Raw genomic sequence first — 23706 nt, forward strand, 5'->3', positions numbered from 1 at the left:
CTGGAACGCTAACATCAGTTTGTTTTCTTCCTCAGTAGTTCAGTGCAGTCTTCAGGTTTGTGAGTTTTTCTGCTTATTGCTATGGCTTCCACATAAAGCTGCTTCACTAACTGACTGAAACATTTTGCAGCGTAGACATCAAAATTTAGCCTGGCATTAAACCTCATTTACGAGGGCTTGCTGCAGAGTTTCATGCATATTTCATACTCAAGATACAAGCTAACATCATTTTAACTGCCATGCCTTTGTCATGCAGCCCTTCACTTGGAGGAAGGAACAGACAAATAAATGCACGACTGTAAAAAGCCGGCCTGTTACACCTAATTCCGCTGTTTGAACATGATTATAACTTCAATATAGTAGAGAAGCTTTACATATCTGAAGGACAAAAAAACGTCCACGTTCATATGTTTAGTGTTCAACATTCTGCTTTACCTGAAAAATCTGTAGAAACAGACACACTTCCCCGATATTTTGGATAAATAACCTTCATTGCCTTTCCTATTCTTATTCTACTTTCACGCAAACAGTGACTCTCAGTGACAAAGAAACCAGAGATTTTTTTCCGATGTCTTTGGCGAGTGTTGGTGTCTAGATATGGGCGAGAAAGTTGAACTGTATGCAAATAGGGAGCGAATTTGTGCTGTCTTCACCAATGTGAGTGAAGCCAGTTGAGCAGACATGATGTGTTAGAAAAAGCACACACTTCGTATGAGGCGGACATGCACTGTTGAATTTTATACACAAACACCAAACCTCCCTCCGGAATGTCCATATTCATATTAGCTGCCAAAAGTAAAATGTTAGTTGCACCACCCAGTCATGAACGTTATCACTAATTATCATATGCGTTGCTACTTAAACCACAGAATTCCTTCACTCCGCGTGCGGACATAGTCTGTGCTAGAATTCGGCTGGTATGCTGTATCGAAGCGTATAGCGCGGTGAGAGGCGATATCTAGAGGTCTAGGATTACTAAAGGCATCCGTTATTCTCTTCTCGGTATTTGAGAGGTAATATTACGAAAAGCAATTTAACAAGTTTTCACTAAGCTCAGAATACGGTAACTCGTATCGGAGCGCTCAGCACCCCGAGAGGTAATCTCGATAGTGGGCGGCGCGCGAGAGGCTCAGCAGCGCAGCGGTCCGCTCTTGCGCATTTCCCCAGGTGATTCTTCCGGCTTCGCTGGGTGAAGCGGTAGAGCTTTGGGCACGTGTCTAGAGATCGCTACGTCCTCGGTTCGAGCCTCGCTCTGGAGGTGCCTTCCAAGTACTCCACTCTACTTTTCATCTTCACTCTATTAAAACCCTCATTATCCCATTATATTATTCTCCTATCCTTCATAGCTGATACACCCAACAATTCTACTATACATTGCTTCAGTTGCACACTTTCCCTATCTGCCCCGGGCACCAGTCCGCTCTCCCCTCAGCATCCTCGTAGAGGACGGGGCTGACCCGGTACTTCCCCCTTCTTAACGTACTGAAGATCCCCCTGTAACACTGATTCCATTGAAGGTTTCCACATATTGAGGAAGAGATTTTGCTTGTCACTGTTTCCTCAGATTTGTTTGTTCAGGATTTAAATTTAAATACAGATTTCATTTTTCTGCTGCGCAAAACTGACTTGCCATGAACGTGACATACAAATTGAATTCAATTCATGGCTTATTAACATTTCAGGGTATTTTTTTTTTTTATGAATTTTTAGAGTATGTATGAATTGTTTTAAAAAGAACAAGGAATCTTTATGTGGATTTTGTGCCACAGGCAATTATGAATTTGAAACTGGACCAAAGTCTTGTATATAACCATTAAAAGGGCTACTTTTAGCCTATAACGTTTCATTTAGTATACTGATATGGATCTGTATCATTTTCTTGGGATCTATTATATTTAGCCTGAGGCTCATTTTAAGAGGCAGACCCAGGTTTAATAATCATATAATTATATTGTCTATCTTATGCTACCTTTAGAGAGCTCTTTCTAATTGCCTCATAAAAGCTCACAGGATGTTTATGGCCATGGTTTTCAATTTCAACAGCCTGGTAAGCTGCCTGCTTATTTAGCTCTTTAAATATATGCTTCAGCACCTTTTATAACGCATCAAAATGAAAAACCAATACCTGCTTATGTCCTTCTAAGCCAATCACTATCTTGTCAGGATGAAATTATTCAGCCTCTTAAACATTTGTTATGGTTTAAATCGAGGGCGTCCGGTGCGTGCGTAAGCATGTGCAATTGATCTGTTTCTCTGGGCTGGAGTTTTCACATTCAGCCAGTGTTTACCTCCATAAATTATTCCATTTACTGTTTGGAGAGAAATCAGACCAAAAGGGATGAATAATGGATGTGCTGAAATGGGCTTGTTGCTAATGGAGGTGTGAATTCAGCCTTGGAGCTGATAACTTTCACAAGCTCCTGCTCTCCCACCCTCCAAACAGTCACAGCCACTTCATCCCACTAGTTTTATTTTCACATCCTCTCTTCTTCCCCCACTCTCCAACGCACTGGGAAGTTCCTCAGAGACACCTTTTTCGCTGGGCTACTTAAAACAGCTCTGCTGCAGCTTTGCGTTCCCTCTGGCTTATCTTAGGCTCTTCTCCTTACTCTCTCTGGCTCTGGCATACATTCTAGGAAGCGGTTTGTTTCATTTAACATTTTTATTCAAGCGGATTAAGAGGTTGTGCACTGCAGTGTGCGTATCTGCTATGTGTTAAATGGGTTTGTTGTGTGTTGACGTGCTTGGGGAGTTCCTCTCTGCTCTCCACAGGCTGCATGGCCTCATTACTTACAGAAGGGTGGCTCTCTGGTAGAAATAACACAAACTAAGAGGAGGTGAAATGCCTCTGAGGAAATGGACAGGAAATAATTTTAAGGAGGAAGAATAATGCCGGACTGTGATGTTGTTCAGTGGGTTACTAAATGTATTGAAAGTAATTACAGCATAGTAATGGAGAAGCTAGGGGTCTTTGCGACCCTCTACAACCTCTATTAGTGTACCATTTATGAGAATATGCCCCTATTTCTCAGTCTGGTCATGAAATAGAGGGGACCATCTGTGGTCATTTTCAAGGTTGTCCAATAGGCCGCCTTTTATCTCTTTTGTTTTTTTTCCCCTGCTATACTGGCTGCCAGCTGAAAGAATGACTTTGAAGACAACAAGAGCATTTTTTTCCCCAAACATCTTTTGGTGCACTGAGTAAAATGGAAAATGTAATAACAGATATACATGACATGAAGACAAGAATAGAATACAGACAATCCCCATAACATGCAATGTTGATATTCCCACAGCTATTTTAACAATAGTAATAAAGCTATACATCTGTGTGGAAGGAGTGTAATGTAATGTATGCATGTGACTGGGTTTGGGGGGTAGTGTGAGGGTTGTGTGCTTTGTGTGAACGACTTGCATAACGATCAGGAACAGCCTCGTAGAATGCAGTGCGAAGCCTTCTTCTTCTTCTTCTAGCTACATAAATAATGGAGTGCTAGCCTCTCACAGTCTCTTTTCTCTTCTGCTCTTGCAGCACTCCTGCTGCTTGTCACATCTTTTTCACACGTTGTGTGTGTGTGTTTGTGTGTGTGTGTGTGTGTGTGTGTGATTATGGCTGCCTTTCCGTAATGAAATGTGTAAACCAGGAAATCCATGTCAGATCACTGGAGACCAGTGTGTATTTGTGTAAAAAAAAAAAAAAATCACTGTTAATGGAAGAAGGTTTCTAAAAGAAAAGCAGAATTCTTGGAATTTTTTTGGAAAATTGACAGCAATTAGAATCCTTATCTTTAGTATGAGACAACTTCATAGGATAAACATTTTTATTAAAATCTCTGTGGAAGTAAAGCTGATTTTTTATTAGGGCCCGAGCACCGAAGGAGCAAGGCCAGAGGCCTTGCACCGTAGGTGCAGAAGCCCTATTGTTTTCGTTAGAATTATTTATTTATTTATTTATTTATTTGTTTATTTATTTATTTATTTGTTTATTTATTTGTTTATTTTTTTTTTATTATTTATTTATTTATTTATTTATTTTTATTTTTTTTCTCAACCTTTCAGGGCATTTTGGACCCCTTAACATGCTCAAAAACTCTTGAAAATCAGCAGACAGGTTGGAATCTGTGGCCATTAGGACGTCACCATGGCTCGGCCCTGGGCGTGGCACACACCCGTTACAGCGCCCCCTGGAACATCTTGCTGCATAGCTGATACACACTTGCACATATCCATGTACAACTTGGTACACACTTAGATCTCATTGAAGGGGATTTTTGATATCTCAAACGGTTCAGCCGTGAGGAGCCCTTAAACTTATGGCGAATAAAAGGAAGCAGGAAGTGGCTAATAACTTTGGTGTATATTGTGTGATGTACATCAAACCTCAACTTTATGTTAAGAGAAGAAAGCTGATCACATGGACATGACTACTGTCAGTGTCAGTCATAGCACCACCAACTGGCAGCAGGAAGTGTGTCACTTTTAGAAATCTCTAATGTTTTCCCTTACTTTCACCTGATTTGGTTGAAAATCAGTCAGAATAATGTCAGGACATGGCTGATGTGAAACTGTGAAGGAATTTGTGATATCGTGAATGATGTTGCTATTGTGAGGACATAATAGAAAAATATTAATGTTCTTATATCTTAACAGTGGAAAGCCCTAATGTTTCAAAAAATTTTAAATAGAACGAACAACTGGTTGTGAGTGATTCTGCTTAGTTTCATGATTTTGTGACGCTCTAACGGCTCACAACAAATTTCTACATTTATCAGTCCGAAGAGTCCATGAAGAGTCCACTCCTGCAGTACTAGACTATGTCCACTAGAGGCTCTTATCCCGTTATCTTAATTTTTTTTACAATATTGCTTCATTTTCACAATTCATATATACAGAGCCAACCAAAAAATGTATATACACTTCAGGAAAAGAAAAATATTATGATGTAAATAATATTAGTATAATATTAATAATATTATAATAATATTATCATAATACCATCATATAAATCAATCTATAACGTATAGCAATAAATTTAGTAATACAATATTTATACAAATTTTTGTATAAAAAAATGTCTTAAATCCTGAAATGTGTATACATTGCATACAAATGTATACATGTGTATACATTTTTCTGGGTGACTCTCTCTCTCTCTCTCTCTCTCTCTCTCTCTCTCTCTCTCTCTAGTTTAGAGGGAGAGCCATTGTCCCTTTGGACATCACTGGACATTGCTATGATCTATTTCATTAAACCCAAACTGTCCCTTTTGCCCTTATATAGTTTTGAAGGAAAGTCAGTTTTCGTTTTGCCATCAGTGGACTTTGCTGTGATCACTTTCAGTACAGCCAAATTGTCACTCTTGTCCTTTTGGTATTTCCCCTTTTAATGCATGTACCCACTGTGCTCACTGTGTCTGGTGAGGTGATGGCACCATGTAGTGATGGCCCATAGTGCGAGGGCCCGTCATTGCTGCTTGCAGCTATATTTATTATTTGTCATTTTGTTGCTATAGGAACAGTAAAAGATGGCAGTAATTAGAAAGTTTATTTAATTTGAAGGATGGCAATGTGTATTGCAATGTGTATTGTGATTGATTTGTTTGTATATTCTAGTTGACTGCTTGAACCTGGGGAAAGGAATTAAACAAAGGTTGAGAGGAGAAATATTTTATTTGATTTGCCATATATTTTTATTTATTTTTGATAACCGAATGATCTGAAAAATCTCTAGACTTTGAGAGGTTATTAATGTAATATTAAAAGAACTGAATTATTGAGTTTATTTTCAGGCTTTGAGGTTTGTTTTTGGATTTTTGTGACCTTTCAGCATGGTTTATTGCAGATGTGCGCATTGTGTGAAACCCTCTTTTACATTGATTTTGTTTTACAGTGCCATCATGCTATGAATACTTCTTAAACAAGAAGCAAATCCATTCATTGTTTTTGGTTTCTTTTTTTCAAGGCCACCAGCTTTGTCCTGGACCTTACCTTTATACTACTTAAACCTTTTCCCTAAGGGGATTTTTTTCCTCGCTCTGCCCACCTTGCCATCTGTGACTTTCATTTTATTAGTCACTGAAATGGAAAATCCCTCACCACCTGTGCATCTCCACTCGCTCCAACTAACCACACACACAAATGGCAAGAATGGCACTTAATGCTCAGGTTTCTTTTTTAATCCTCATCGATTACAATTTTCTCACACTTCCAAAAAGCATGAATAAAGCTGGGAAGATGAGCTAGTTATGGCTTGTTCAGTACACACAGCTTTGCTGGTACATAGATATTAAAAAATAGATTTCATTGAGTATTATTGTTACCTGGGCAATATTAATTAATTAAATTATTGATTCTATGCAGTCATTTATTTATTATATGCTTCAAACTGTCACTTTTACCAATCAAGCTTTTGACTGGTGTATTGAACTGGTGACATTGCTTATCTTTATATACAGTATGTGGGTTAAACATTTCCATTATGCAAAAGCCTAAACGGATACAGTGTTCCAGACAAATTTGATATTCTGCATAAAAATGATGATAACAGATCACCTGCTTTTTAAGAAGAATTGTTTATTCCAGCTCTTGCTGTGTACAGGTGAGCGCTGTTGGTTTTCACACTGGGCACGTTTGCTGTGATCCAAATCCGAGTGAGATTCTATCGAACGCTGGTTTATTTTTGTTCGTATTACATCATCTCAAATGTGCATGTGTAATCTATCTATCTATCTATCTATCTGTCTGTCTGTCTGTCTGTCTGTCTGTCTGTCTGTCTATCTATAGAATTCGATTGTATAGTGTAGCACATGGTTTGCCGTACATATAACAATAATTGAATCTTGAATTATATGAACTAAGGCATCTCGCCTCTTCTGTGTAATGCAACATTCCCCATGCTGTATGTATTTCTGGAAAATAATTGTCATCATCAGATAAAACATAAACACAGGTTACTTTACTTCCTGAATAAGTCCGGACATGAGTACAAGTTGTGTTCACATTCACACTAATCGTGGCACAGATCCAGTGCAACTGAACTCATATCACCTCCTACAAGTAGGCTTGGGTTCAGTACCACGTTGTGCTTACTGAACCATGTAACAGCTTTATCAGTGCGAAACACTGTCAGTAGGAAAACCTCCTTTGTTATGCCTGTAGCCATAAATAATGCTAAACAACTGGTGCGACATGTAGTAAAAGCAAATACTGCAAATACTTCTGTGTATAAATTGCAAAACAAAGGTTATTATATAAAAAGGTTATTCATAGGCTTGGTTTCTTTACTCATCAGAATATTCAGAATAAAATGTACCTTGTTGTAGGGTTGCACAATTAATCAATTTTCTAATTGCGATTAATTCAATTCAATTCAATTTTATTTGTATAGTGCTTTTAACAAAGAGCATTGTCTCAAAGCAGCTTTACATGAGAAACAACATAAGAAAACAACAAACACATAAACAGACAAATCCCAAGTGAGCAAGCCTGAGGTGACTGAGGCGACTGAAAGGAAAAGGCAAGGAAAAACTCCCTTAGATGGTATGAGGAAGAAACCTTGAGAGGAACCAGACTCAAAAGGGAACCCATCCTCATTTGGGTGACAATTGTGTGATGCCGATACAGCATGTGTAGGATGTTATGTAAATCAGTAAGGAGGTTGTTGTCCACAGCACTGCTTTGAATACCCCAATCCTCACAAAGCAGAACCCGGCTGGAGCTGGTCCATCTCCGGATGCCACTGGAGCCGGCACAGTCTCTGTATGCCTCGGGATGGGTAGAAGAAGGGACAACAATGGAACAGCATTAGCGAAGCTGCTGTTCATAATATTAGCAGTACTAGATGATAATGTGCATTTAATCAGATGGAGCACAAGGTTATGGGATGTGTTAAAAGTATGCCATGCTAAAGAGATAAGTCTACGTTTAAACTGGGAGACTGTGTCTGAGCCCCGAACACTGTCAGGAAGACTATTCCAAAGTTTAGGGCTAAATACGAAATTACAGATTACAGTGACTGAGCAAAAATGTAGGTGAGATAATTAAAAAAACACCCCCCCCACACACACACACACACAATCCTCCACACTCACTCAAGGGAGGATTTCCCCCCTATTTTCCAGGCTCTGACTATCACAAGAATATTGAAGCCACAGTTCTGCATTTGAACCTGATTACAATTTTGAATGGGACTTTTCTTGGAAGGGAAAGGGAAGGGCCCTGAGATGGACTGGCGACCTGTCCAGGGTGTACCCCTGCCTTTTGCCCTATGTGTGCTGGGATGGGCTCCAGCAGACCCTCTGACCCTAATTAGGAATAAGCGGGTATAGATAATGGATGGATGGGATAGGGAAGGGGAAAGTCAGAAATCTAACAAATTGTTTATATTTATGTTTGTATATACAGTTTATATAAATGTAAATAAATTCCTATTTATTTCCATAAATTCCAATAAATTTCTGTTAAGTTTCCAACTTGGAAGATTTCCAAAATTCCCAAGATGAACTTCCCATTTACCGGAAATTTTTTGCCCCTTTGCAACCCTATTATATGACACGTGAAATGTGTGTGAAAGAGGATATATAGCATCGGAAGCCTGAGGGGAAATAAACAATTAAATTGGAGAAAACAGCCTTAAAATGTAGTTGAATGTAACACCAGCAATTAGCAGAAGCCGAAAAAATCATTGTCGGTTTTTAGATATACACATACACATTTTGGGTCACAGCACTGTAATAGAAACAGACAATTATGGATACTGAATATTACATATTCTAACAACAATAATAGAAACATCTACATTAGAAATAAAGAATGTAGGCATCATTGGCGATCCAATATTTAATTATTGTGGGTAGCTGGGACAAAACTGCGGTTAGGAGATTGTATGTGTATATGTTCAGAAAAATTCTCTGTGGTCTATGGACCAATATCATTTATTAATTAAAGCTTTCTTCTGAATAATCATTTAATATAAAAAAAGTTCATTTAAATATAAAAATATGCAGTGTGTCTCAGAAGAAGCGCATAGTAGCCTTCATCTCCTGGGCTGGCAGTTGTGTGTCATAACAAATTGGGGGTAAATGGGGTAAAAATTGTGATTTAGTGATTCTAAATGACTTCATGTCATATAGCGTTTGTAAAAAAAAAAACACTATACATAAAATATACTGTATACTATAGATTATGTTTATGTAGATTATGTAGCTGTAGCCATACATCTCAAATAAATAAATCTCAAGTGTATCTATTAGCACCCACCCACCAACCATGACCCCAACAACCCCTTACCCCTTACCCCTAACCCCCAAACACTCAGAAGGTGTCACTCAATGTATGATTAGCAAAATACAAAGACATAGAAATACTTCTGTCAATGTGTTTTTGTTCATATTACTTGGTAATGATTTTTCCTTTTTTTTAATTTTCTTTTGTGGTTCTGTCTTTCAGTTATACAGAAATAGATGACTGGAAGTATGACAAAATTTAGACATTTATATTAACTGTAAGGGTTAGCAGCATTTTAAGTTTTCTTAAATGAGGTCAATGTTTTCACACTTCCTAACTGGATCCGTTTTGTTTTTCAGAGCCTGACTGTATTACAAAGGAATGGCATCAAGCCAATAGGAAATCAGCTGAGGTGAGAATTGTGCCCTACTCTTCTGTTCTTCATTCCTTCCTGTTCTTGTCACCTTTGTTTCCTGGCTCTATTTTGATATTTGTGCACGTGTCATGCATATGCAAGCCAGTAAAAAGGCTTTTTCAGCTATTCTGTGAAAAAGACAGACAGAGAGAGACAGAGAGAGAGAGTGAGAGAGAGAGTGAGAGAGAGAGAGAGAGAGAGCGAGCATGCACTGTATAAAAAGAACAGAGATCAAGGCTAACCACTGATCAGTAGTGGTTTGCTTTGTATAGAAACTTTACTGTTTTTGAATAAAGCTGTCAGTTATGATCCAGAATAAATCTACATGTGTCAGCCTACTGCATTATAGGAAACTCAGAGCTTTAGCAAAAAAGACACTGACTCCTCCATGACCTCCATTCAGTTTTCATATGTTTATTCTAAGCATATACAATCCCTCTGAAAGTATTGGAACAACCAGGCCAGTTCGCTTGTTTTTTGCTGGATGAATTTAAGAGAATTACTTTCAGTTCCTGATATTCACATCCAGACGAGTTAAACAAATAACAGCATGTCAGCTTTGACTTGAACATATTTTTTCAACACCATTTTTCAAGTGATTAGAAATATTGGAACATGTGATATTGGAACAGTGTAAGATTACTATTAAAGTCATTATTAGATTAGGAAATCTTTCATTGTCTCTGACATAAAACATATCTAAAACACTTAAAAAGACACTATAAAAACACTATAAAAGTGAAGATATATCCATCTTTTCATTACCTTTCATCTATCCATTTCTCCATCAAGCTGTGCCATTCTTGTTACTTGTGAATATTTGTATCCCCCTAATGAAGCACAAAAAGCCATAATGTGATTAACAGTGCTTTATAAGAATGTATCATTTCAGACATGCCTTAAGTCAATCACCTGATCCAATCTAAATCCAAAATCTTTTTTTTTCCTCAGGCCTTCTGCTCTCTCCTGTTAGGAACAGAGGGCTCCAGAGAAATGAAGGCCAGCATGAAGCAGTGGCGTCTGGCGCTTGGGCTCATGCTCACCTGGGCGCTGCTCTTCCTTGCCCTCTTCTCCTACTTCATGGAGTCACGTGTGGATGAAGCCATGGCGCTCTCGCACGCCGATACGCGCCGCCTCACCTCTGTGCAGGGCAACACTCGCAGCGCTATGATGATCTCTCGCCAGACCTTGCCTGTCACTTCAGCGTCCACAACCTCCAGAGCTCAAAAGGAGCAGATACCCAACAGCGAGCAGGACAACTATGTTTACCCAGATACCCAAAGCCTAGCAACATGGTCTGTGAGCTCACGCTCAGACACCGCATCCCACATTCATGAAAAACAGGAAAGCAACCAAACCTTCCCTCAACAACTGGAAGAGGAGGACGAGGAAGATGAGCCGGAAATGTTTGAAGAGCAGGTCAAGAGCAGAAGAGACACCAACAGTTGGTTTGACTCCAATCCAGAGGAGTTCTACTCCTCGAAGTCAAAGTCAGTGGTGCATCATTTATGGCAGGGCAGGGCCTCGCTGGACATGCTTAGTCCACGCTTACAGAAGGCAGTAAAAGACTACATGAGCACTAATAAACACGGAGCGTTCTACAGGGGGCGGCGAGATGCAGGAGTGGATAGAGATTGCCTTTTGTGTGAGATGAAGAGGAAGGTCAAAGTGATGACACTGGATGGAAAAGAGCTACCGTTCTCTTCACTAGGCTGGCAAAAGATTGTACCTCCTTTGCCTCTTGAGCGCCTCTATGGAAAAGGCTTCCGCACCTGTGCTGTGGTCACTTCAGCCGGTGCCATCCTCCACTCCGGCCTGGGAAAGGAGATCGGTGAGTGGACAGATGTCTTAGAATTAATGTTACAACCCTAATACTCTGTACTGGTAACATTTTATTTGTTTGTGTTACTTACTAAGGATCTTGTCACTTTTACAGATATTTCTGAAAGCATTTTTTTTCAATGCACATGACAGTAAATGTGACTTGACTCATAAATATTAATACGTGTGTAAAGAGTAGGAAATGTGGAAAGTTAGGGGGAAAACCTTCTCAAAAGCTCATTCATTGATCAGTAACTGTCAGTGTCATGGTTGGACAAACACAGGATTTCTATCTGTGACCTGTGATGAAATATTCGCTCACTGAATGGTTTGCACAGCACGCATCTTATTCTGCCACTTTAGCACAAGGGTGTGATATTAAAACAAAGTGAAATTAAATTACAAAGTAACAACCTTATCAGCAAGCATGATGAAAAAGAAAAAATCCTAACGCTTACATAATATGCATAAGATTGCAGCGAGCATGTGCAGGTTTACACTGTGACCTTGGCAGTATTGAAACAGTGGATTGTATAATTTTCTTTCCACTGACCAAATTCTCAGTAGCCAAAATGCAGTAAAAAAAAATTTGAAATTTTCATGTGTGGACTAACTTATGTACTGAATTTATTTAGTAAATTACTTACATACTGACTTACTGACTGCCCTACCAACCGACTGATTGTCTGACTTATTTATGTACTGAATTGTGCAGATATATTTGCATAATTATTTACATATTAACTTAGTGACTGTCTGACCTCCTGACTTTAATCAGCACATTAATAACCTGTGTACTGACTCACTGACCGACTATTCTATTGACTGTCAGACTTCCTTTCTGTCTTATTGACTTACACCGAATGTACTGATATACTTCCTTATTTACTTAGCTAGGTAGTGAGTTTCAGAGTTACTCTTTTAATCCTCACTATACTTTCTTTGAAACATATTTTCCTAAAACTCTTTGTATAGAGGTCAGCATTCTGGTGTCATGACAGCCTCAGCAAAACTGAGGAAATGGTGCAGTTCCTTGCTAGTTAGTTCTGATGCTATTCCATAAACATTGGTGTGTCTGTTTATTATGGGATGTTGTGAAGAGGATGTGTGGTGTGTGGTGTTTACTAAGATGTCTTGTGCAGAGGATGAGGCAATGGGAAGGCCTCTTTTTCCAGGTCAGGTAGCAAAACAGTGTTAAATGGTGCAAACTAGCATGCAGGCCTGGGGTATGCAGTAACAAAGTATTCCTGTTTTGAATTAAAACGTTTTGGACATTGGGAGCAAATGTTTTCTGGTATGTAAATATTATTTTTAAATTGTGACTGTATACAGTGATTGCTCAGTGGTTAAGGCTCTTAACAGGGGCATTGTATTATAGCTGTGCTTCTCTTCCTATCAAACTAGGATCACTGAAGGACACTGAACTCATTGCCATCTTTATAAAACCAGACTTAAAAGTAGTAGACATTAGAAGATGGTAAACTGTGGTGATGAAGGGATGCACATAAACAGCAACAATACTAAAATGCGCTGTGGCATTAAAGCGATGATTGATTGGCATAAACGGGCCAAAAATGTGTCAAGAAAACATTCCCTACACCATTACACCACCTCCACCATCCTGTATATACTATACAGTTTGCTGTTTAATTAATTAAAAAAATACATCACTCATCTTGTGGCTAACAAAATATGAAAATAGGCATCAATTTTCCCTCTTCATATTCATGTTTGTCCAACATGCTGAGGTTGAAATTGACACAATTCCAACTAAATGCTCTCCACCGGTTTTCAGTGGAGATTAATTTAAATGACTTGCATGTGTCCATTGTCAAAGCTTGAATCTGTGAATGAATCTACTCTTTATGTGGGTGTTTGGATCATTGATCTAGCTGATAGGTCCCAGTACAGTTATAACTTCCTGTGAAAGGCTGAAATCATAAACCAGTCCAACCTCCCAACTGTGCTAATAGTAGGGATTATTGTAAAACTCTGTTTCTCCAGCTTTCTTTTCACTGTCAGTATGAGTCTAAGGAAATAAACCATAAAAATATTTTTTCATAAGCTGTTTAAACCCATGTTTACTTAGGGTGGGACTCATTCTAGTGCTGTCCGTTACTCAACGTGTCTATTTGAGATCAAGTTTTCATTTCAGTACAGTTTGAGTCATGTGTGTAATGACTAAAGGGGGGAATTTCGATAAACTATTGACTGCAAGCTTCTTGTTGACTACGTCAGACTCATTACTGTAAACTGAAGATGCCAGCTTGATATGGCAAACATGCTGAGACTGAATAATACTATACGGTATACGGATAACTATCAGTTATCTTCCTGTGGAAGGAGTGAGGGAGAGAAACTGTAGTTCTGTCTTACTGACCTGTTTTCTGCTCTGAATTTGGCTTTGCTCTCGTTCACCCCCTTAGTTTAGCGTTTCAGATTGTGGGATCCTTGTGCCCTTTGGTATTATCCCGGGGCCTTTGGGTGCATGGTGCCAGCTTTGGCACCCACCGTAGCAGAGTGACATTTCAATGGGCAGTGGAAGTGAAATTGTTTCCATGACGACGGGCCAACTTCCTTTGTTCCTGTCTTAAATGGGTAGTATGCAGTTTCAGGAGTTGCTCCATGTTGATATTACAACTTTATCTCGACCCTTTAGGAAAAGAGTTGAAGGAGGACGTCTGTTATTCAGTCACACCTTATACTTCGATATACAGCAAGTTTGTTTGTGTTGTGCTGGATGGATTACCTTGTGTGTCTAACTGTCTAACATTTGCACACATTGTTTTCTGAATGCTAATCAAGTCTATTTAAAGTACATATTCTAATACCGTTAATGATATATATTGATATTCTGAATATATTCATGAAGAACTGATAGATCTGTGGATCTCATAAGCCTATTAGACCTGCTCACATCTCAAAGTAATTCCCATGCCCTGCTTAGCCTTCCCTCCCTCCTTTCTCTATGGCTTAAAGCACTTAAGAGCAATCAGGAAAGCCAGAAAAAGCACAGCCGGGAGTATACATGATGGCTTCCAATGAGGACACAGATACCAGGAAAATCACTGAATCTGATATATCTGTGTGCAGACTGATAAACTGAGCAACAGTCTAGTTCAGTAAAGTATCATTGGCAATGACTGTAATCAGTATTAGCCCTGGTTTCCACAAAGTGGAAGTAGCGTCAGATCCTCTGGAGAAAGGTCTTCTTCTGCCTCCTAGTGGTCACAAATCAGTGTTGGGTCCAATTTAACAGCAGTGCTCTCATACATGAATTCCCCTGGTTAATTAGATTTTTTGAGTTTGATGAAAAGAAAAAACAGTAAATATGTCCACCTCTGAGTAGAAAAGCTTTGTAACGAACTTCTAAAACCTCTCACACAACACCCATACATCTGCCCTACATTACACAACACTCCTGTACTCCTGCTGGCAAATAAGAAAATAAAATACAGTCCAGTCATTCCCTGGTCATCCTGAAAACATGTAACCTTTACACAAACAGTGGATTTAAAGTGAAGCAATTGTGATGTTACTGAAGAGTAGACAAAACTATTTAACAAAAATATTGCATAAACTGTTTTGGAATTACAGCCATTTTTTACACATTGCCTTGATTTTCACAGGCTCAGATGTAATTGGACACCTGACTGATAATGGTGTGGCCTGTTTGATCATTATTTTGTAACTAGTTAAAAAGATAGGAGTTGATTTTGCAATTAGTAGCTGTTCACATTCATTTGTTGGTCCAAAGAGGTGTTGAAGCAAGTGAAAGCCATCCATAGGCTGCAAAAAAAAAAAAAAAAAGAGAGATGTGTGAGAGAGAGGGAGAGAGAGAGAGAGAGAGAGCAGAAACTTTAGCAGTGGCCCAATCAAAGGTTTAATACATTCTAAATTGTGCAATCTTGGTGAGTGCAACAACATTAAAAGTCCTGCAAAACCACAAAAGACAATAAAAGTGGATAAACTCAAAATTCTTTCCTTCACAACATCTAGCCAAGTGAAGAACACTCCCGAGCAGGTAGGTGTATCATCGTCAATCAAGAGACGCTTTCATGACTGTACTGTATATACAGAGGGTTTACTTCATGATGCAAACAACTGGTAAGACTCAAGAACAGAAAAGCCAGTTGAATTGAATCTTGATTGCTTCATTTCTAATTCATTATGGTGGTGTACAGAATTACAAAAATGGTGTCAGTGCCCAAATACTTAGACACACCCATATATTACATATTTCGTTCCATTGCTCTGTTTGATCACTAGAGGGAACTGTTTTATATTTAGTCTACACTACAGAAACCCTTCACTTGAACGTCTCATTAATGTGTATATCATATTTCAAGTATATTTTAAGAAGCACAGGATAAATGTAATTTCTTTCTTTCTTTCTTTCTTTCTTTCTTTCTTTCTTTCTTTCTTTCTTTCTTTCTTTCTTTCGTAAAGCCCTTTGTGTGTGTTTGTGTGTGAGAGTGAGGGAGAAAGAGAGAGAGAGAGAGAGAGAGAGACAGATTGAGAAAGAGCACCTCTACTTTCATCCTTTTATCTACATCATGGTCTGCTTCACTGAGCTGCTATTCATTGGTCAACATGCTGCATTCATCGTGTTTGAGTGACCCTGAAGCTCATCTTTCAAAAACTCTATCTGTTATTCATCCTTCCTTTCCTTTTCCCTGCCTCTTCGAGTTTTCATTTTTGTTCAGAGGTAAAAACAGTAAAAGCCTGTCTCTGTTCAAAGCTGGAAGTTGAATGAGGCAGGCTTGCTGCTTTAAAGTAAGATAAGAAGTTAATGAATCTGAATGTGTCTGGAGGCGTGTGATTACGCATTCTCAATGATCAGGTTTGAACGGGACTTGAAATGGAAAAAGCTGTTTGTATAAATCTGCCTGCAGGTGATGATGCTACATGTGAAGTTTCTGCCTGTATGGCTGTATGTTGTGCATATTACTATGCCTATATTTTATTTTCATATGTAATATTACATTTAAGCAAAAAAAAAGAATATGATGTAGAAGTATCAGTAGAAAAGACGCCTCACTCACAGCAGTTCTATTTTAAGGAGTCTCTTAATGAAAAGTTAATCTTGTGCCACTCCTCTTTCAGACATAGTGCACTTTAAATGAAACAAACTCATTGTTATTAAAATGAACCAGAAAGGGAACCAACTGATATCAGTGGTTTTGGAGTTCACAGTGTGGCCACAAAGAGGGAACAGTTTTTTTGGTCCTTTTTTAAGCACTGATGTGACCTCAGAGCCCTTGTTGTTCACAACACAACACTCCTTTTTAAGGAGACCATAGCTATCTGTTGATATTTGTCACATTTTATCCTTGAGTAACTTTTTTTTACTTTTACACGACCTCACAGTGCTGTTCTGTGGCAACCTCAATCTTTTATTTATTTTATTTTATTTTTTCAAAAACATGCAGCAATAGTTTTACGCAACACTCTCTCCAAATATCAATAGGAGCTCTGATCTCCTCTTGAGACCACTCAACCCCACAATCACACATTGTGTAAAGTTTTTTTTCCCCAGTGAGGGAAAATGAGAGCTATGTGTGGCACATCTCAAGGTATAACAGAAAGCAGACACAAATTATTTAAACTACAAAAGAAACCACAACCTGACCACTTCCTGATGTGTATTGTTTTTTGCAGGTCACTTTGATCAAATGTATTTTTAGCTAAGTGTTCATGTGCTTTGCTGTTCCTTTTACATCAGGCTTCTAGCAGGTTCCAAACCTGGACACTGAGATGGTCGATGAAAAATGTGTTTCTTTAATCATTTCTGTGTTGATCTGAAAGTTTGGCTTATCATCTTTTGAAAAAAGAGTTCTAACCATGGCCATGTCTGAAGCTTCTGGCAGAGGGGTTTGATCAGTAATGTACTGGAAGATTGCAGAATTCATGATGCTATTAATCCTCACAAAAATCCTGAACCACTAGAAGGTGCTAGATATTTGCACTGATTTGTTTGCATGTGTTTGGAATATACATATCTAGTACTGAAGACACAGGGATCTTTTCCTTCACTTTCTATCGGTCTGTTTGTATCACTATGCAGTTTGGTTGGTGGTTGAGGCTAAATATTTATCATAGCTCTTAAAATGCTTTGCTCCCATGTTAGCAAGTCTCTGATGCTGATGTTACATCCTGTTTGGGAGCTTATTCAACGTTTCCAGTCAAGCTTAAACCCCTACTCAGGTGGTAATATAACGAGATACAACAATTCAGGAATGTGAGCCTTTGTCTAAAAAATGACATTCTTAATCTCTATACCCATCTGAAGAGAAACTAAACGGCAATTACAGTGGAACCTCGGAATGCGAATTTAATTCGTTCCCGAGGTGAGTTCTTAAGGCAAAACTTTGTATTGCGATATGAAGTTTTCCATAAAAAATAATGTAAATGCAAATAATCTGTTCCAGCCACCCAAAAATATTACCAAATATCCAATTTCCAAGGGTCAAGGGTCCTCACAGGAAGTCGTGCCACCAAGGTTGGGCTAAAAATAGAACAGACCACCCACACCACCAATCTGTCAACAAAAACGTGTGAAAAATCAAGTAGCTTTTGAAAGCACGCTGAAGGCAACATTGGTATCGTGGGTTGACTCTTTTGAAACAGCTTTCACTGACTGAAAAAAATTTATAAACTCGCTTTAGATGCCTTCGCTTGGCTTTCCACTCACACAAACAAGTTTCAGTGCTCCCTTGCATATGCACACCTTAGGTGGCATTTGGTTCGTCTGTATGCTGAAAATGCTTCATATCCTGACGGAAAATTCATAAGGGAGGGCATTCGTATGCCAAGATTCCACAAATTGTAATTTATGAAACTAGAAAAACAACGAACAAGTGAATTAAGTCCAAATAACAGTCTCATTTTTGTTCAGCCTGTTAAACTAAAAATAAATTGTGAATACAGAATACAGATGTAACACATCATCATGAATTAGAATTCATGTATTTGATGCTGTGTTAGGTCTGGTTTAATACTTAAATTTTAATAATCAAGGAATAGCCTAATATAAATGAAGGAGTTTGATGAGTTTGATGAGAAATGTTCTCATTTTCCATGTTTAAAGAGTCACAATAACACAGTGCTACTTTGGTGTTCCTTATAATTTATAATTTTGATAGATTCTGTGCAATATCTGTTTAAGCGTCTTTAAGTGTCAAAAATGTATTATTATCTATTCATGGTTGTTTTGTTAGCTTTTAGAGATCATTTGGTAATCAAGACAGAGGTCTGTCATTCATATTCTAATATTCTAACATTGTCCTGTTTTGCTTTGTGTAAAGAAATGTGAGGAGAATGTTATTGTTGTGTTTCTTATAAATCTTTCATGTATTTTGGTAATTTCTTATAATTATACATTGAGACACTTTCAGATTTAAAATATAAAAAGACACAGTTTTACAAGGAGTGAACCCTCCCCTAAAATCTAGTAATTATTATTATCACTTCAGATAAGAATAAATTTCTTATCTGACTTCCCCAATTTTTAGGGTAAAGGCTTACACGCATGATGTACTGGTGACATAATGGCACTTAAGTTGTGTATCAGTGTGTGACTAAAGATAAGAAACTGAAATAAGGAACCAACATCTGCACTGTTATTCTCACAGCTCTGCATGATGGAGTACTACTCAGCAGTGAGCATGACTTTTAAAAACATTCATCACTATGCTTTCACTTCCACATTTTCTCTTAAAAACCATGCCACGATTACAAAAATGCCGTATTTGCATGATGAGAGTTGAAAATACACAAAAAACACATGCTCAGAAGTGTAGGTAATACTACTTATTTACTTAAAAGTGAAGTAAGGGATTGTTATATTAATTTTCTCTTGTAGATTCCCATGATGCTGTTCTGAGGTTTAATTCAGCCCCTACCAAAGGTTATGAAAGAGACGTTGGAAATAAGACTACAATTCGCATCATCAACTCGCAGGTAAGATCATATTCACACCTGTCTGTTTAATGAATGTGTGCCACAGGCATTTGTTGTTGTTATTGTTGTTACTGTTATAATATAATAATAGAATTATTATTCTGTGATAAAGACTTTCTAGTTTTTAGTATGCAAGAAATAAAACAGTTACATTTTGTGACTTTGTCATTTTCCTGTAATAGCAAGTCGTAAAGTGTTTTTTTTTTTCTTATACTGCATCATATATAATTTTTGTTTTATTAAACAACACAACATGCTTTGAAGCCATCCATGTAATGGAACCCCCACGAGACATTTATTTCTTGTTATCACTTACTTGATAGCAACTATAATCAGTTGTTCCCTCACCAGACACTCTTTTTTTCCTCTCTTGAAATAGACAAGAAAGTGTTACCAGGAAATAAGAACGTGCTAACCCTCTCCGATGTTTGAACAAGTGTAGACACTTGAGACCTCTTCTGTAAATGTCTAATAAAATAGAAAACTTCACCAAATCATAACAGTTTCTCTTTGCTAAATTATAATTTTTTTAAAATATGACATAAAAACAGTGCAGTGGTGGCTCAAGTGCTTTGGGCTATGGGTTGTAGATTGGAAGATTGGGGTTCAAGCCAAACTGTCACTGTTGGGCACCTAAGTAAGGTCCTTAACCCTCTCTGCTCCAGAGGCACTGTATCATGGCTGACGCTGCACTCTGACCCTAACTTCCATAGTTGGGATATGCGAAGAAAGAATTTCACTGTGCTGTTATGTGTATGTGACAGTAATAAAGGTTTCTTCTAAAATGAGTGTGTTATTATATGATTTGAATCCAGTTAGCTTTACTGTCAGCTTTAGAAAATTGATCAGCACCTTCTGACTAATCAGATATACGTGTCTTCATAGCGTACACAGTTACTTTGATAAACATATGCTTTTTAAAAAGGTTTTTATTTGAGATTTTATTTTTTTTCTCTTAATGTATTCAATGTTCCTTGTACACTGTGTTTCTGTGTAGATCCTGGCTAACCCCAGCCACCAATTTAACAGCAGCTCACTGTATAAGAACGTGACTCTGGTGGCCTGGGACCCTGCGCCATACGCTGTCAACCTGCATAAAGTGAGTACTGATGCTGCTTCCACTTCATATTTCTATTACAAAACAAAACAAACTTCATTGTTGTAACTGAAGTTGCTGTAACACACAATAAATTACTTACCACTTACTGTTGCCATTCAACACTTTTTTTTTCTCTCTTCGCTGTCTTTGCCTCCAGCACACGTGCACTAAAACCTGACTGTGGTGTCAGTCATTTTAACAATTCGTTGTACACCGAGATTTTCAATAATTTTATGCTTCCAAGAAGGAAATATGCAAGGTATATAATCAGTAATGAAACTGTTTGTGTAACTAGGTGCTGTGTGTAAGCTCAAGGCTATATAGTGATGTGCTATTATGTTGAAGATGTGCTGCAGTTTGTAAATCCGTTCTATGGTGAGGAGGAAAACAATAGACACATCTATTTATATGTCAGGGTTAATGCTATGCTGGTTAGTGCTTTTCTCTCTTTTATGTTCTTTCTCTTCTCTCTACTGGAATGTCAGTATTTTTCCCCTGCTCCACTCAATCTGTTTTTTTTTTCTTTTCAGTTTTATTACATGACAGATAAATTAAAATACTGCAGTTGATATTAAGATTGTGATTTCTTAAAGCCAAGTGAGTGTAAAAACTAGAGATGGGCAATGTTTTGTTGGGTTTTTTTGCAATGGCTAATTACTTTTTTTTAATTACTTTATCTTTTTTGATTTTCAAGTTGGTTTTGAAGTCAATTTTGCAAGTTACAACAGAGAGCAAGCAAACCAATTTTCCTTAACAATTTTGTATTGTGAAGGATTAAAATGTGAGTGTGTTTAACCGCTGCTGCATTGCTGTGTCCTTGTGTTTGTGGACACAGTCCTACTGAAAGGTAATGTTTCATCCCTAGTTTTATTTACAGATTGAAATTGGTTATCTTGTAATATCCCTCTGTCTATGCTTCATTCAATTTTGACAATGTGAGGCTGAAAAGCAGAACAATCTGCTACCACCATATTTCCCCAAAGGGAGGGGGTTAATTGAGATATTGCCTGTGTTAGGTTTGCACTACATGTACCTCTTTGAAATCGCAATCTTGGTCTCATCACAACAAATGAAACACCTTCACTTAGTCACTCTTGTGCTTCTATATGGCTCTTCTTGAGCAACATTTTCTTTCTAGCCACTCTTCCATACAGTACATAATCATAAATGCCTACAGGAAGTGTACACACTGATCAGCCATAACATTATGACCACTTGCCTAATATTGTGTTGGTCCTCCTTTTGCTACCAAACAGCCTGGCCCGTCAAGGCATGGACTCCACTACATCTCTGAAAGTGTGCTGTGGTATCTGGCACCAAAATGTTAGCAGCAGATCCTTTAAGTCCTGTAAGTTGCCTATACTTACAGGACTTAAAGGACTTACAGGACTTTTAATAGATACTGACAACTGCAATCCAGGAACACCCCACAAGAGCTGCAGTATTGGAGATGCTCTGATCTAGTCGTCTAGCCATCACAGTTTGTCCCTTGTCAAACTCAAATCCTTATGCTTGCCCATTTTTCCTGCTTCTAACACATCAAGTTTGAGGACAAAAAAGTTCACTTGCCGCCTAATATATCCCACCCACTAACAGGTGCCATGATGAGGAGATAATCAGTGTTATCCACTTCACCTGTCACTGCTCATAATGTTATGCCTGATCAGTATGACAGATATTAGTACCTGAATAACAGAGAATGAAGAAATAACTGGAATAAAATGCTGTGTATTTGTGTTCAGTGGTACAGGAACCCAGACTACAACCTGTTCACTCCATACATGAAGTACAGGAAGCAGTTCCCTGGTCAGCCTTTCTACATTCTGCATCCCAAGTTCATCTGGAAACTCTGGGACATGATCCAGGCCAACACACTGGAGAACATTCAACCCAACCCTCCTTCATCAGGGTTCATCGGTAAGACATTTACACTTGTCTGCAGAATTAGTGTATGAACGTGACATGCTTTATAGTCTCGATCAAAAACGATTCTCCATGCTTTATATTTGTGTGAGAATATTATCAAGCTAAATTTCTGTTAGAGAAACATCAAGGGATTTTTTTTATTTAACATTTTTTTTCCCAGAGGCCAAAAAAATAGGATTTTGGGGTGTACAGGAATCAGCATTTCTCGTTGTCATTTCACTCCACAGCGGGTGTTAATGGCTCATATGAAAGTAGACAATCAGGGCTTAGAAATGTCTAGTTTTTCACAAGTATTTCTGTTTTTACATAGCCTACTAGGAGCATAATATTCATAGAACAGTTCCAAAAAACATGTTTACATTCTCCTAGTAAATAGTGATATCAAGCCCATTTCTGCTCTCTGAGATGCCCCAAATACTGGTTCATAAGCATCTGTAATATAAAGATGTTATTTTCAACCAATTTTGTGTAGGTTTATTTGAAAAGAGGCAAAACGTCTCACTGAAAGCCAACAGTGTCCTGACTCATATCAGACTTGCAGAAATCCATCCATCCATCCATTGTCTATACCTGCATATTGCTAATTAGGGTCACGGGGGTTTGCTGGAGCCTATCCCAGTGCACATAGGGCGAAAGGCAGGGGTACATCCTGGACAGGTCACCAGTCCATCGCAGGGCCGACTTGCAAAAATGAAATAATTAATTTGTTTATACTGATTTAAAAAAATCTTTGATAAATCAATTTCTACGCTGGCAGAAAGGAACAGCAGTGTATTGGTACAAATTAGTACTTGGTGAAGAGGTTTTTAGTCTTCGTTTGTATACAGCTAGTGATTCAGCTGCGTATACACACATATTCAGCTGTCTTATCCACAAAGGCCTGGTGTGGATGCAGGCTTTCATTCCAGCCAAACAAAAGACACATCTGACTTCACATGTTTAATCAGTTCACCTTAGTCTTCTATCAACTGTCAAGAGTGCCTCCAATTTGGCTGTATTGAAAGCCAGCAGCCACAGCAGCCCCTGTGGATAAGATTGAACACCTCTGTTCTGGAGTATTGAGTCTAGAATAGAATGTGGTGTAGTTAGTGAGTGGTAAATTCACTCATGACAATAATCAGCTAAGAGATTTAATGCACTTAGATTATAGGGATTCAAATACTGTATATATAGTTAGGTCCAGAATAATTTGCACATTGACAACATTATTGTTATAGTATCACAATTCCTACCAAAGATTAATGGAGTTTTTGTATATT

General features: G+C 38.2%; 1 protein-coding gene across 2 annotated transcripts in view; it reads left to right on the plus strand.

Moving 5' to 3' along the window:
* st6gal2a (ST6 beta-galactosamide alpha-2,6-sialyltranferase 2a) overlaps positions 1 to 23706 on the plus strand; it is a 39925-nt gene that overhangs the window by 10178 nt on the left and 6041 nt on the right. For both annotated transcript variants that reach the window (XM_058391704.1, XM_058391705.1), the window contains 5 exons: positions 9584 to 9636; positions 10591 to 11470; positions 19325 to 19422; positions 20420 to 20521; positions 22264 to 22438. In XM_058391704.1, the coding sequence (XP_058247687.1) occupies positions 9584 to 9636; positions 10591 to 11470; positions 19325 to 19422; positions 20420 to 20521; positions 22264 to 22438 (1308 nt within the window). The remainder of the gene's footprint in view (positions 1 to 9583; positions 9637 to 10590; positions 11471 to 19324; positions 19423 to 20419; positions 20522 to 22263; positions 22439 to 23706) is intronic.

This window comes from Hemibagrus wyckioides, linkage group LG06 (genome assembly GCF_019097595.1).
Source record: "Hemibagrus wyckioides isolate EC202008001 linkage group LG06, SWU_Hwy_1.0, whole genome shotgun sequence".
Taxonomy (NCBI): domain Eukaryota; kingdom Metazoa; phylum Chordata; class Actinopteri; order Siluriformes; family Bagridae; genus Hemibagrus; species Hemibagrus wyckioides.